Source organism: Hordeum vulgare, chromosome 5H, assembly GCF_904849725.1.
Source record: "Hordeum vulgare subsp. vulgare chromosome 5H, MorexV3_pseudomolecules_assembly, whole genome shotgun sequence".
In the NCBI taxonomy this organism is placed as follows: Eukaryota; Viridiplantae; Streptophyta; class Magnoliopsida; order Poales; family Poaceae; genus Hordeum; species Hordeum vulgare.
The window spans coordinates 488,614,538-488,628,919 of record NC_058522.1 but is presented as its reverse complement, the minus strand read 5'-3'; the positions used below and the strand labels follow the sequence as shown (position 1 = coordinate 488,628,919).

Sequence of the window (14,382 nt, the reverse complement as noted above, 5' to 3'; positions counted from 1 at the left end):
CCCCAAAACTTGCATGCCCCCTCCTGCCCAGCCTTGATGCTGCCACCCCATTAACTGTTGTCGGTTGTCCCCTTCCATGATGACCGACGGGACGGGTAGGCTTTCCCCTGCCATACCCCTGGACACAAGCGCTGGCATCAAAGACACATCGACGGCCACGCATTCAGCGGCCGAGGACGGGATGGATTCGGACGCTTCAACTAGTGGCAACGGCATGCTCGAGGAAATGCCCGACAGGTGCATGTACTTGCCTAGATCCAACAAGAATGATTGAAATGACATTTATTTTTGGACGGTATGATCTAGGTGTACCAAAATGACATTTCTTTTGGTACACCTAGATCATACCGTCCATCAAACACACATGTTGATCTCAACTGACCCTTGCATCAGCCTAACCACGCGAGCCTCACCTAGGATCCTCCATATGATGCAGGTTGGAGCTATGGAGGCTATCGAATACTCCCAATAAGATCAATGAAGACAAAGCTTTGTGTGAAGCTTGACTCAACACCTCTCTCGATGCCGCGGTCGGTGCCTACCAAATAAATGAGAGAACTTTGACTCGCATCGAGGGGTAGTACAACAACATTGTGCCCATCCCCTCTAGCCACACAATTGGTTCTCTTAGTCATCGTTCGGGTAACATCCAAGAGCAGCGCAGCCTGTGGGCCGACTATGTGGAGCAAGTCAACTTGCAACCGCCAAGTGGAGTGCCCATCCACCAATATGTGGAACCAGTGCAAGCTCTTTACAAAGAAATGAGCAACAAAGATGTCGGCAAACCTTTTAGTTTGCATCATTGCTACAACGAGCTTCATGGACATGAAAAGTGGATAAGAAGAAACTTTAAAACCACACCAAAGAGGCAAAAGGCTCAACAATTATGAAGGATATGGTTTTGTAGAGAATCCATCTACCCATTATGTGCGTCGTTTGCCGCTTGATACGTCCCAAACGTATCTATTTCAAACACTTTTGCTCTTGTTTTGGACTCTAATTTGCATGATTTGAATAAAACTAACCAGGACTGGCGCTGTTTTCAGCAGGACTATCATAGTGTTGTTTTTGTGTAGAACTAAAAGTTTTCGGAATTGGACAAAACTTTTCAAATATTTTTTATGTAAATTATATATAAAATACTGGAGCAAAGAACCATCGAAGGGGGCCACCAGTTGCTCACAAGGCAACAGGGCACACCGAGATGCCTTGTGAGGCCCACGTGGTTCCGCTGACCTTAATTCCAAGGCTATAAATTCCTATTCACCAAGAAAAAATCATGAGAGAAGTTTTCATCGTGTTTTATGAGACGGATCCACCACCACCCCATGTTCTTCCTCAGGAGGGCTGATCTGGAGTCCGTTTGGAGCTTCGGAGAGGGGGATTCGTCACCATCCTCATCACCAATCCTTCTCCATCCACAATTCCATTATGCTCACCACCGGGTGTGAGTAATTTCTTTTATGCTTGTTGGACGGTGATGATATTGGACGTGATTTATCATGCAATCGAGTTATTTTGATAAGGCTTGATCCCTAGTATCCACTATGTTCGGAGATTGATGTTACAATGACTTTGCTATGCTTAATGCTTCTCGCTAGGGCCCGAGTCCCATGATTTCAGGTATGAACCTATTATGTTTTCATAAATATGAGAGTGTTTTGTATCCTATCTTGCAAGTTATATGCACCTATTTTGCGTCATGATCCGCATACCCCAAGGCGACAATAATTGAGACTCTTTTCGGTGATTGTCATAGTTTGAGTAGTTCATGTATTCACTATATGTTAATGCTTTGTTATGGCTCTCTATTAAATGGAGGCCTTAATATCCCTTAGTTTCCTCATGGACCCGCTGCCACGGGAGGGTAGGGAAAAAAGATGTCATGCAAGTTCTTACTATAAGCACGCATGCCTATATACGAAATACATGCCTAATTACATTGATGAATTAGAGCTAGTTCTGTGTTGCTCTAGTGTGTAACTGTTACATGATGAATGTCATCCAACACAATTATCCATCACTTATCCAATGCATATGCTTTTTACATATTGATCTTTGCTAAGTTACTATTCTTGCTGCTGCTATTACAACCACTACAAACTATTACTGTTACTATTAATTTCTGATCAAAACCATATCATCACCATCAGTCTCTTCCCCAATATGATCAAAACCTTCTACAGTAAAAAACAGGATATACAACTTCTTTTTCATCTCCACCAGTCTTTCAAATGGGATTTTCTTGGGATCTCTACAGGCCACTTTGATCCTCACCACTTTATAAAAGCTTTTGAGGATCCCATTCCAATCCACATCCACCAGAATCCCAAAGCAAGCAGCCACTTGAGCAAACACCTTCCATGCACACCATTTGGGGGGAATCCCTTCAATCTGAACCCATGCCTCTGTCAACTCCCAAAAAAGAAATCAGATTATTTTGCATGTAATTTTTTTTGTATTGTATCATCCTTTCAATACAAGCATATGTTGTTAAAATTCCATTTCCAAACTCGCACAAGAAATTGTCTTCACACATTTATAAATGCCCAATTCCATACTTTGTGTATCCAAACATGATTTGGCATTGTTCCTTACTATGCATTCCAGGAGCCCAATACATGAACATGCAAACAAGATCTGTAACATTGAAGTGCAATACCAATGTCTTGGGATATTTGGCATTGGATCCAATGCAATACCAAGGTCCTCAATGTCTACATCCAAACAGAGCATAGGCCATGTTCAAAGAAATGCTATTTGCTAAACCATTCCGCATGTTTATTTGTAAGCTTTAAATTTAGTTTGTAAACTATATTCGTAATTTGGTTGAACATTTCAATTTATGTTTAGTTTTTATATGTGTGCTAATATGTACTTCCTCTGTAAAAAAAAGTATAACAGCGTTTAGACCACTATTTTAGTGATTTAAATGATCTTATATTTATTAACGGGGGAGTAGTTGCAATTCATATCGAAATTGCAAAATTAAAAATAAATAAATTTTACTATGTTATATTTAAAGACCGATTAGGTTTGATCAAAATATAGTGAAAATACATATACCCCCACTAAGTTTTAGGGATCCGTTAGAGGCCCTAAGAAAAAGAAGCAAAAAAGATAGTACAGGAGAAGGTTCGCAAAACCGGATCTGAACGTAGTATAATAAAATGGGCCGGCCCAACTCACGATGCCTCACGCGGCTCGCTGCGCGTTTGGTCGACAAAATCGTTCCGTCAAAGCGTTCCAAAACGCGACCCGACGCCTCCGCAGACCCCTTTCGCTAAAGAAGATAAGAAAAGCTTCCGCAAACCCTAACCTCACCGGCGGCGGCGGCGGCGGGGCGGAGATGGACCCCGACTCAGTGGCGAAGGCGTTCGTCGAGCACTACTACCGCACGTTCGACACCAACCGGGCGGCGCTGGTCGGGCTGTACCAGGAGGGCTCCATGCTCTCCTTCGAGGGCGAGAAGTTCCTCGGCGCCGCCGCCATCGCCACCAAGCTCACCTCCCTCCCCTTCGAAAAGTGCGCCCATACCGTCGTCACCGTCGACTGCCAGCCCGCCGGCCCCACGGGCGGCATGCTAGTCTTCGTCTCCGGGTCCCTCCAGGCCGGCGACGGCGAGCACCACATCAAGTTCTCGCAGGTATTGCCCCAATCCTTTGGCCCAATCTAATAATTCAGTGCTAGCTGGAATGTTCCGATGGAAGTGCCATCTTAACTGGGTCCTTGCTTAGATCTCCATTCTGAAGTACAGTAGTTTAGTTCTCCATCAGGAATGCTATGTGAATTTGTGTATTAGAACTGGCTCGTCAGCGTTAGATTTGTTTGATCTGGTCTCTGGTTAATGGCTATTGCCCTGTTTATTGATAGTATATGAGTTTAGTCTCAGGATCCAGTATTATCCTGGGATCGCAATGCCAAAGGGATCTTTATTTGTCACGAGCTTTGTTTAATTTTACGTTCTTCAGATCATCTGTAGGATTCTTGATATGGTCTGCATCATTACTAGTAGTACTTCTTCCTGTCGCAGCAGGTGTCTTCGGTGTTACCGCTTACCATTCATGTATGCCTTCTTTGTATGCTCGCCCCTGATCTCTTTGTGGTGGAATTGCGATATGTGTAATTTATCTTTAGTATGCAGTGACAGTGTTGATTTACTTTCAGCCGAATCAATCAAATCAGATGTTTTCTTTGTTTAGGAGTACACACATCTCTTTGCATTGCTGGATTTGTGTCTCTCACAGCTGTATTATATTTTACCATGATCCGTGGAATTTATCGGTGTGCCTTCAACGATGATTGATGTGAAATCCTAGATCACCTGAACTTTTATTTTTGATGTAGTATTTGTTATTGATATGTGACTCTTTGGGTGTTTGCCCAAAGTTATTGGAAAGGTTATGCTTGGCATGCCCATTGGTGTCCACTTGCTAACATGACAACCCGCTGTCTGCTGCAGATGTTCCACTTGATGCCACTCGGCCCAGGGAACTTCTATGTGCACAACGACATGTTCCGCCTGAACTACGGCTAAGAATCATACAAGAGGTCGTGCGTCCCCATGGAAGACAGAATGTTCTGCGAAACAAACAATCTGGTTGTGGTTTTTGTGTTTGATGGTGAAAAACTTTGTGGTGATTTCTTCTCAACAGCTTATTATGAGATTCACTGGGGATGAAACATAACGAAACACCCAGTATTATGGGTCTGGATCTGAAATTGTATCGTGGTTATTATTGTATCAATCTTGCGCGCCCATTTTATCTCTGATTGTCTGATTCTGTGTGTTGATCTTCTCTTGAGTTTCTGTGCTCCTCCCTGATGCTGATGGTCATACACGAGAAAGGAGCCAGTTGCTTGCCGTTGCCGGAAGAGCTGGCCTCAACTTTGCTTCTGAATTCTGATGTTGATCTCCTCTTGCCTTTGCTTTCATGGCCCCTACATTCGACCTGACCTTGCAACCTTTCAGTTCGGTGGGTCTCAGGGTGCCCATTTTTCTAGCTCGAGTCAGGGTCCCAGCATCCGCAGTTACCTGTAGCAATCTCGTAGCTCTTTTGGGTCCAGAAGAAGAGGCACTTTCGTGAAGCAACCTGTAGCAATCCGTTGTTAGCCTTGCTAGCTCAGGCTAGGATAAGGACAGGTCAAGTTCAAGCAGAGGAGACAGATGGTAGTGTAATCAAAAGCCAGACGCCACTGCCAACGGATTGGACAAAACCCCATTTTCTTCTCACTATCTACTCTAGTCTATAATAAAGGAAACACCTATGATCAAAATCATACAAGTCAATTTCAAGTAAAGGAAGCATTGCTAACCTTCTACTCCAGTGAGCAGAGTATGCATATTGCCGTCTACTCTTCGACAAAAATCTGTCACCCTTTTTTCGTTCTCATTCTTGAAAATGAGAAATTCATTTATGGTCAACATCATACAGATTTCAAGTTTACATGGCATTACAAGCATTCCCACCGATGAAACCATCCAATTTGCGGACATTCCTCTCAAACAGATACAAACTTATCCGGAAATACGAAATTTCCTGTGATTTTGGGAAGATACCGAGGATCTTCATTTCTCAAACAATCATAAGCCTCGCGTAACAATTACAACAGAGCATTCTTCCAATATGTACAAAGTTTGCTGTCAAGATGTATCCTCCTAGTTATAAGTATACAACCATTCAGACTTGTTGCATTTGTTACATGGTAAAAGTTGCCCAGGAAGGAAAATACTGCTGCACAAACTCATGGCGCTTCTTCTGTACAGCGCTGCTTCGTATTCAAACGTCTACATGAATGGAGGCTTGGGAAATATATGCCCTGTGACAAGAGGACAATGAAAAGGTCAAGTTATACTCTTGTATTGGGTAGTTGAGCAAGCAATACATAGGCAAAAAGTCTTGGCAGCATGATAGTGACATATGCACAGCACTATTTTAGTAGCAATGAAGGATACGGAAAGGAATTACATTGATATCATCATATTGTAACATTGTATTGGATCTTGAGGGTACACTTACATCTATGAGCATTATTTATTACAGGAATATTATGATAGAGATTCTAGCGTGTGAATCAAAATGATCAAGAGCAAATCGTGGTTGGTGGGGAAACCAAGGTTCACCTTGAGCGCAATTGCTCACTAGGTAGACAGTCTCTAATCGAAATACTAAACTGTCTATTTCAAAATTCTGCTCTTATTGGAAATGTAAGAGTGACAGCGACATGTTAAACTAATAAAGGTTAAGTTCCAAGGTTCTTCTCTTTTTCTTTTTTCTTTTTGCCTAGGATGCTGGACATTTTTTTTCAGCAACCCTTACGTATTCTTATTATGAAGTTTATTTGCTAAGAACCCTACCCATGTCCTGTCAACATTAGCCAAGATATAAAGTTTCTTTTTCTTGTCTCCTGCTTAACAAACACTAAAGCGCATAGGCAACCAAATACCCTTTCACTTTTACATATACATTTTGACTTTATATGTTTACCTACTGCTCCTTTCCCATCTTTGATTTCATATGGTCACCAAGGCAGTCATACTATCCCCATCGTTTAACTCATCAAGCAGCAGCTCGGAGTCTTTCTTGATCTAAATTACGGAAAAACATTATCCAAGAAATAAACAAGTAATGGCATGCACCAGCAGTCACTGGTTGCTTGTTTCCCTTTCCCCTTCTCTAGGAGATGGGGTAGCCAGGTAGGGATGGTGGGTGCTTCAATCCTAAGTTAATCTTTTCCTGAGGTTAATCCTAGGTTTAATTCGATTGCCCGGGGAGAGAGGTGAAGCTTTTGTGAAATCATAATTTCTGCATCATTGGCATGCCCTCACGAAATGAATTGGTAGACTCCTAAGGTTCCAATCTGATCCGCGCGAGGAGTCTCATGAGCATCAACATCCAGAACAATCAAAAGTGCCAAGAAGCACACGGATGGTTCAAATTCGGGCAGAGCGTGAGCGAGGACGCCCAATTCAGCGCACTTGACCCGGATCCAGCCTAGAAACGGCACCGATCCTCGTATGAGTTCCTAAAAATCACCCTGAATTTCACACCGAATCGAATCGCAATGTCGAACGAACGAACCCAAAGACAGGCCGTAAGTAGAGTAATTTGTTTGTTTTCCCCTCGGCCTCGGGCATGACGCGTAATAACAGAGGGGAGACGGGCAGACGGATCACGTACATGTGGAGGCGTCCTTATGGGGCGAGGAGGAGGCGGCGGTCCAGCAGAGGATGGCCCGCCCGATCCCGGAGAGGTTGGTGAGGAACCCGACGAAGAGGAAGACGCAGGCGAGGCCGACGACCCAGGGCATGAGGAAGAAGCCGAGCATGAAGGTGACGGAGCCGCAGAGCATGAGCGCCATGGAGGCGCCCAGCATCATGGACGCCACCCCGGCCGCCGTCACCTGCCGCGGCGGCCCCCGCCCCTCCTCCCCCGGCCCGAGCGGCGACCGGAGGATCGTCAGCAGCAGCGCGCCCAGCTCGTAGAGGAGCCGCGACTGGTGCGCCTCCGTCGCCGCCGCCGTCCTCATGCCTCCGCCTCCGCCTCCGCCGCGCGGGAGCCCCGGGCCTCGAATCGTCGGAGGAGGAGGGGCGGAAGGGAACAGCGGGGTTTGCGCTGGTGTTGCGGGGCGTGGTGCGTTGCGTTGCGGGTTGGGTTTGCGGGTTGGTGCTGCGGGCGGGGGAAAGGGAAAGGGAAAGGGAAAGGGAGCGTGGGCGACGATGAAATAGAGGGGGGGCCACGGGATGGGTCTGCCACCGTCTCTCCCGCGAGAGGATAATGGTGGAATGCTCGTGCAGTCGTGCTGACGAACGGAATACGCTACTCGTCTATTCTTTAGGTTATCGGGTTGGTTAATGTTCCCGTTATGAGGTGGATATAACTGTGCGTGCAGACCCATAGGCTGGCCGTTGTTCATCGTCAGAAGCCAAGGGCGCCCGCCATGGGCACGTATTATCAACTGATTTTTTCTGTACGTGCACATATATGCGGAAGCCCGTCGTATAAGAGCTACTCCAACCGGCTCACCTAAATAAAGGGCGATTTTGTCTGTTTTTCATCCGTTTAGATCGTCCGTCCATCTTGTGTCCGTTCGTTTTAAAATTTGAGTCGACCCGATACATCAATTCATACTTATCCCTATGGTCGGTTATCTGCCGGTTTTGACAAATACAAACATTTTGCATATTTTTCAAAAGCAAATGAAATGGCATAGTTCCACCGCCCAAATAAAATATAGCAAAGTTTTACAAGCCCTACAAAATTAATTTGTCTTTAAAAGATACATCTATTGGTTGCCAACATGATCCACATATGCTCAACCAAATCATCTTGCAACTGGATATGAGTTTTCCAATCACGCATTTTATGATGAAATTAGATAAACTGTGCAAACGATACCGCTCCTCCGTCATACTGAGGCACCACATTGTCATCCTAAAACTCAAACACTTGATCGTGGAGACGTTCCGGTTGCTCATCTTCTATGATCGTATTGTACATGATCACACAAACAGTCATCACTTCCCGTAATTTCTTGGTGCTTCAAGTTCTAGCGGGGTACCGAACTATGTCCCATCGAGATTGCAGAACACTAAAAGCACGCTTGACATCCTTCCTAGCACTCTCTTGATCTTGGGCAAATCTTTTTCTCTTCTCTTCTATAGGGTTGGAGATTGTCTTCACAATAGTGGTCCACTGTGGATAGATTTCGTTAGCTAGATAGTATCCTTTGTTGTAGTTGTGACCGTTGATGTTAACAATGACCGACGGGCTGTTGCCTTCGACAAGCCTTGCAAACACTGGGTACTCCATAAGCAAGCATCTGGATAGTTGCAGTGCATTTCTGATAAAATAAGAAGTCAATCTTTCTAATGGCATCCTCTTTGCACTCGAAGTAGTCATCGTATCCGATCACCCCCTCTCGAATCTGGTTGAAAACATGCCTAGCCATACGGAAATGCCGTTGAAATTTCTAATGTTTGAGCAGTGGATTGGTTGTGTCAAAGTAGTACTTCCATAGAAGGAAATGAACGGTCTCTTGGTTGCGATTCAACGCCGGAACATGCCCCGAAATCGAGCCCCGGAACAACGACCGCTGCCTATTAAAGTGGTCATGGACCAACACGGCAAGTAGCATCTCCCCAGCGTTGGATGAGGAATCGTCGGAGTCGCACAAAACATTATGGAAAAAGAACTCGTCGACGAAGTCCATTTGTACCTTGAGCCAAATTGTTGAACAACTTGCGGGCGTGGACGACGAAGCTAACCGGCAACGTCGAATTGGGGTCGGGGAAGCTACGGTGGCACGGCGGCGATGCGGCCTGCGGCGTGGATCGGTGTCGGTGTTTGGTGAGGTACGGGAGGAGGCGCTGGTGGCCGAGGCACGAGAACTGGGCGGCGGCGGCGACGGGGTGGGGGCGAGGCGAGGGCTAGCTGTCGGTAAGGGTGAAGAACAACCAATGTGCTACCGACTAACGGGCAAGGGGAAGGGGTACGCGCGTGTCGTCCGCGTCCGTTTCGTGTCCGCGCCGACCCAAACCAGGCTCAAAATTGGGCTCGGAATGGGTCCGCACGCGGATGAAAAGCAGAGGCACGTCCGTTTTGATCGGCGCGTTGGGCCGACTTTTCTGTCCGCACAGACCCAAACGAACGGCGGCGGACGAAATGAGTCACCCCGTTGGAGTTGGTCTAACCTTGTTTCATATATGCCTATCAATGAATTCAAATTCAAATGTATTCTAGTTCACACAACGCGCCTCATATTCAAATGTATTTCAATTCACACAGCGCGGCGGATCACATGCCCGAGCACAATAAAAACAAGCAAATATTCTTAATTTTTACATGTTTTGATTAAAAAATACATCATCCTGGCAGTGCGTGCATTTCTGGCCTATCGGGCCGGCAAACCCAACCATGTGCTCTATGATTAAGGACGTGTCGTCGCCGCCGCGTAGGCAGCCTCCGCCTTCGCCGCCTCCTTATAGCCCGTCGTCGGCAACTCATCTTTCTGTCGCTGCAACATCTGATAAAGGACGGATTGCACGATCAGTCTTGCGTCGGCATCCAAAGATTCGACATTCAGGGCCAATATCTTGACGCCTTCCACATTGGCGGTGATCTTCACCCTTTTTTCATCGGGCACGACCTTCATGGTTCTCCTCTCTTCGAGCTTGAGCTTCTTGTCCGTCGCCTTCATTTACAATTTGAACCTCTCCACCTTCTTATCCTCCTTGATGTCCGAGCGTCTCATGCATGCCCCCTCCTTCTTTGCCAATATGCTTATGGTCATGGAACCATATGTGAATGTTCCTCCAAAAGGTTGTGTCCTTTTGCTCCATGCCATGGAATAGTTCAATGCTAGTGACCAATCATGCATCGCGCAACAGCTCATCCCCCCGCATTTTGAATCTTTCTCCTCTACCCTTCTTCCTCGGATCATCGACTGCATCATCCGGATCATCGTCGTCGCCATCCTCCTCCTCCTCATTCCCCTCCAGCTGCTGCTCTCCAGCGGCGCAATCATGATGTTGTTGTGTGCCATCGTCGGTTGGGTGTAGGATAGTTGTGTGGCCCTAGGGGTGTAGGATTGTTGTTGTTGGTAGTTGTCGGGCTAGGTGGGATCCGAGTCTTCCACCTGATAGTTCTCATAGCCCCCTCCTCCTCACTCTCCTCCGTCGTCGATGATGTCGAGCATCTGCTTGTCCGCATCGTACGTCGTCTACCTCGCTCTAGGCTTTGAAGCGAACAACGTGGGGGCACCATCTGCTCCTTGGTCGTCGTCCGTGCCCGGACAAGCTACGACGAAGAATACTCGAAGAAGAGCCAACCCACATTAAGGTCGACGGTGTACGGTACCGTATAACGAGGGATTCCAAGCTGGCTTGGCGGCATAGCAGTATGGATGCTTGTAAGGCTCTGGTCATGGTTTCGTCGTTTGTATTGTGGGCGCTCCCGTGTGGCGGCAGCCACCACGGCATGTAGACCGCCTCGTCCGACGTCGGCCACGAACTCCACGCCTGTCGCCACCATCAGGCCCACCAATGGACAACCGCTTCTTGAGTTTCTCCTCCTTTGCGGCCTTCGCTTTGACGCGGCGATCCTGCTGCGTCGCGGAGCTGATCTTCCGGGGCGAGCATGATGCTCGGATCCACCGGCACCTTCGGTGGCTCCATCATCGATGCCGAAGGGAAGGAGAGGGTGGGAGGAAAAAAGGAATTAGTCGGAGAGCGGGGGGGGGGATGGAAAAGAGAGTGGGTGGATGGTTGATGCGGAAACAAAGTGAGATGCTACCCCCCCTAAAAAAATAACATGGCACATAGGGGGCAGAGGGCGATGTTTCGCATGTCCGGTCTCGTGCAAAGCTTTCATGTTTATCTTCGGTTTACGAAAAAAATATGCCTGGACCGACTTGCGGATTGATACATGACCATGTTAGACGGCTTTCATGATCTAAGCATCGCGGTCTAGACGATTACGGACGATTTGTGGGACAACGTAGGAGATGCCGCTACGGAACATAGAAATAGAAACAGTAACTCGATAACTTCTGATGTTTTGCTTATTATACTTACTAGCAAAAAGGCTCGTGCGTTGCAACGGAAAAAAAGAATACCACACACTTTTAATTTACAAAACGTGGTTTATAATTTGAGTATTTGTAGCTACGACCCAAACAAAGATGATTTTAACCTATAAAAATGTAGTTCAAGATTCTACAGGTTTTCTATTTAAATACGGCTTGTATATAGATTTAATACATACAAAGAAAATGTCAAGTGATCTTTAATTTCGTGTTTAATTCTGATTTTACTGAGATGTTCATCCACAATCCAAATCAGTACCGGTATGAAAGAAAGACGAGTAATGCATTATTGATTAAGACTGCATCTTAGATTTTTTTTTCAAAATGGTAAGAGGTAAAATAACATCATATTCAGATTCTACATATTTTTCTAATCAAAATCCATATATAAAATGTTAAATTTAGAGTTACGGTTTAGAAGATATGAATATTTAAAAATATATTTAATATGTACTACGGGTTTAACGTTAGAAATATGAAGTTTTTTTTCATAAAATAACATGATGGATTAAAAATATCTATTTTCTTTATTAGTAGATATAGATTTTTGAGCTAAACCTTAGTTTACTCGTGTGCGGTGCTGTGCGCAGTGCAGATTAGCGCGCATGTGGCACATAGTCAATCGAGTGATCGAGAGAATCGACTTTATCATTTCTTTGCACGACGGCAGAGATATACTCCGGTGTGATCAGAAATGATATTATTCGCGTCTTCAGGATAAACAAATAGTCCGTGATCAGGTGCGATAGAAAAATAATTTCGAATTAGATAATGGAGGCACGAGAACACGCGGAATCTTTCTCAAGAAACACCGACACGACGAGCCGAAAGTGTAGCACCGAAGCAAACACTTCCCCGTGCGTGCGTACGCGATCTGCTTTTCCCAGCTTAGACGCTACTTAACGGAGACACGTCCGTCGTCGAGCCACTACCTTTGAGACTTTGAGAGTTTGACTGATTTTGCCTCCACGTTAAAACGGTCAGTGGTTAACTATAGTAGTAGTTCAAGGATCACGGGCTAGTCGTCGTGCTTGCCAAAAACACAAGGGTTTGTCGTTGTTGACGGCTCCGAGGAGCGGGACGAGGATAAACATGAGGAATTACTCGTCGTGATCAACCCGGGTAAAAATATCCAAGGAAAAAAGCGAGGATGTGCTGATTAGGCGCGTGACATGGCAGCGGCAGGAATATCGTACCGATCAGTTCCCCTTTGACAGGAACCAGCACCAGCGATCCATGGTTGAATCCGGCCGAGCTGTCGCTTCACGGTTTCTGTAATTCTGCTAGACCACAGCTAGTACAAAAATTAAATCAGGACCAGAAAAAAGAGCGATCGAGGTAGCACGGTGCCTGAACCATGTGTTCACCACGGCACCACCACTCCGAACTGGCTCGTAGCACCAAAGTCACCGTGTGTGGATGCGGCGGGCCGGTGTGCAGGCATGGTGGAGGTCCGCTTGGGTGAGGCGGGCGCGCGGAGATGGCCGGGGCATGGCCCTGGGCAAGGCGGACGCGGATCAGGCGACGACTGACGCGGCTTCGGCGTGGGTTGGCGCAGATCCGGTGGTCTGAGGTGGAGGGGGAGGGGCGGCACGTCGGCAGGCTCGTGCTGGCTTCGTGCGGCGGATTGTGCTGCCGCTCCTGCGGGGCGGATCTGGCGTGCGTATGGTGGCCGGACCCCTTCTTTAGCGATGGCGATCGTGGTGGTTGTGTGGGCAGCGCCACGGCTGGAGCTCGGGTGCATCGGGACTCCGCGACGATCCTTGGTCATGCTATGGACACTTGGTGATGGTCGATGGGTTGGTTGTGGCTGTGGTGCAGGGCGCCGGAGACGTGGTCAGTTGTGGCCCCTGCGGTCAATGGCTCTGCGTGGTGCAGGCGGCGATGGCACGGGCTATTCTGAGCGGCTTCGCACTTTGGTGGTGGGTGGTGATTCACGCAGGTGGTGGCTCTCGTAGGCTAGATCGAGCGAAATACTTCTTTTGGCTGTTGGAGGGAAAGCCTTGCTCTGTCCTTGGCCGAAGCCGATGACGACGATGTCCGTAGGCGTCGCACACCTTCCTTGAAGCGTCGTCGTTCAAGGGCCTAAGATCTCTTCTCTCACACGCCGAGGTAAATCCCTGTTCCAGATTCCTGGAACGGACGATGGCTACGCTACGGTGTCGCATTTTAAAGTGGTCTTGGCCTACGAGAGCCATCGACTCGGGTGGTGTGCGGCCTCGGGGCCGACATGGAAATCGAAGCGGCGGTTCCGAATCTCGTCGTCATGAAGAGGTGTTGGCATTGGTCTGGTGGGTGTCAGTGTCGTTGCTAACCTCGTGCGCGACCTCAGGGTCGGCGTGGATGTTGAAGCGACGGATCTGAATATGGTTGTGTGTTGTCGGTTTCGATTGTCCGGGTGATGAAGCTGACGGCGAGCCTCATGCGCGGCCTCGGTGTCGGTGTGTGTGGTTTTCATCTGTACACCGAAGCGGCGGCTCCGAAGATAGATGTAACGTATCGACTCCGATTGCTTGGGCAGCAGGGCAGGCGGCTCGCCTGGTGCGCGGCCTCGGGGTCGGCGTGGATGCTGGAGCGGCGGCTTTGGATTTGGTTGTAGGATGTCGGCTACGGGTTACTCGGATGATGGAGCCGACGGCTCGTCTGGTGCGTGACCTCGGGGTCGGCGTGTGTGGTTGGTGTCCGGTAGGGACATGTTGTAACGGTTTTCATCTGAACTTCCGTTAATTAATCGAACAATTCTCTTCTATTTTCGATTAATGAATCGAACCCTAACGGCCGTTTTTCAGAAGAAAA

The 14,382-nt window shown here is 47.3% G+C and overlaps 2 protein-coding genes across 2 annotated transcripts; one reads left to right on the top strand and one right to left on the bottom strand.

Moving 5' to 3' along the window:
• The first annotated feature begins 3,246 nt into the window (after positions 1 to 3,246).
• LOC123399782 (nuclear transport factor 2-like) lies at positions 3,247 to 4,768 on the top strand. Its single transcript, XM_045094167.1, has 2 exons — positions 3,247 to 3,646; positions 4,463 to 4,768. The coding sequence occupies exons 1-2, from the start codon at positions 3,350 to 3,352 to the stop codon at positions 4,535 to 4,537; spliced, it is 372 nt and encodes a 123-aa protein (XP_044950102.1). The 5' UTR covers positions 3,247 to 3,349; the 3' UTR covers positions 4,538 to 4,768.
• On the bottom strand, positions 4,608 to 7,681 carry LOC123399783. The gene is made up of 2 exons (XM_045094168.1): positions 7,182 to 7,681; positions 4,608 to 5,820 (listed from the first exon to the last, which is right to left on the bottom strand). The coding sequence occupies exons 1-2, from the start codon at positions 7,528 to 7,530 to the stop codon at positions 5,789 to 5,791; spliced, it is 381 nt and encodes a 126-aa protein (XP_044950103.1). The 5' UTR covers positions 7,531 to 7,681; the 3' UTR covers positions 4,608 to 5,788.
• Positions 7,682 to 14,382: the final 6,701 nt, after the last annotated feature.

Coding starts and splice junctions, on each gene's coding strand:
- LOC123399782 (XM_045094167.1), top strand. CDS start 3,350: ATGGACCCCGACTCAGTGGCGAAGGCGTTCGTCGAGCACTACTACCGC. Junction 3,647..4,462: donor ACCACATCAAGTTCTCGCAG/GTATTGCCCCAA, acceptor TGTCTGCTGCAG/ATGTTCCACTTGATGCCACT.
- LOC123399783 (XM_045094168.1), bottom strand. CDS start 7,530: ATGAGGACGGCGGCGGCGACGGAGGCGCACCAGTCGCGGCTCCTCTAC. Junction 5,821..7,181: donor CCATAAGGACGCCTCCACAT/GTACGTGATCCG, acceptor CTCTTGTCACAG/GGCATATATTTCCCAAGCCT.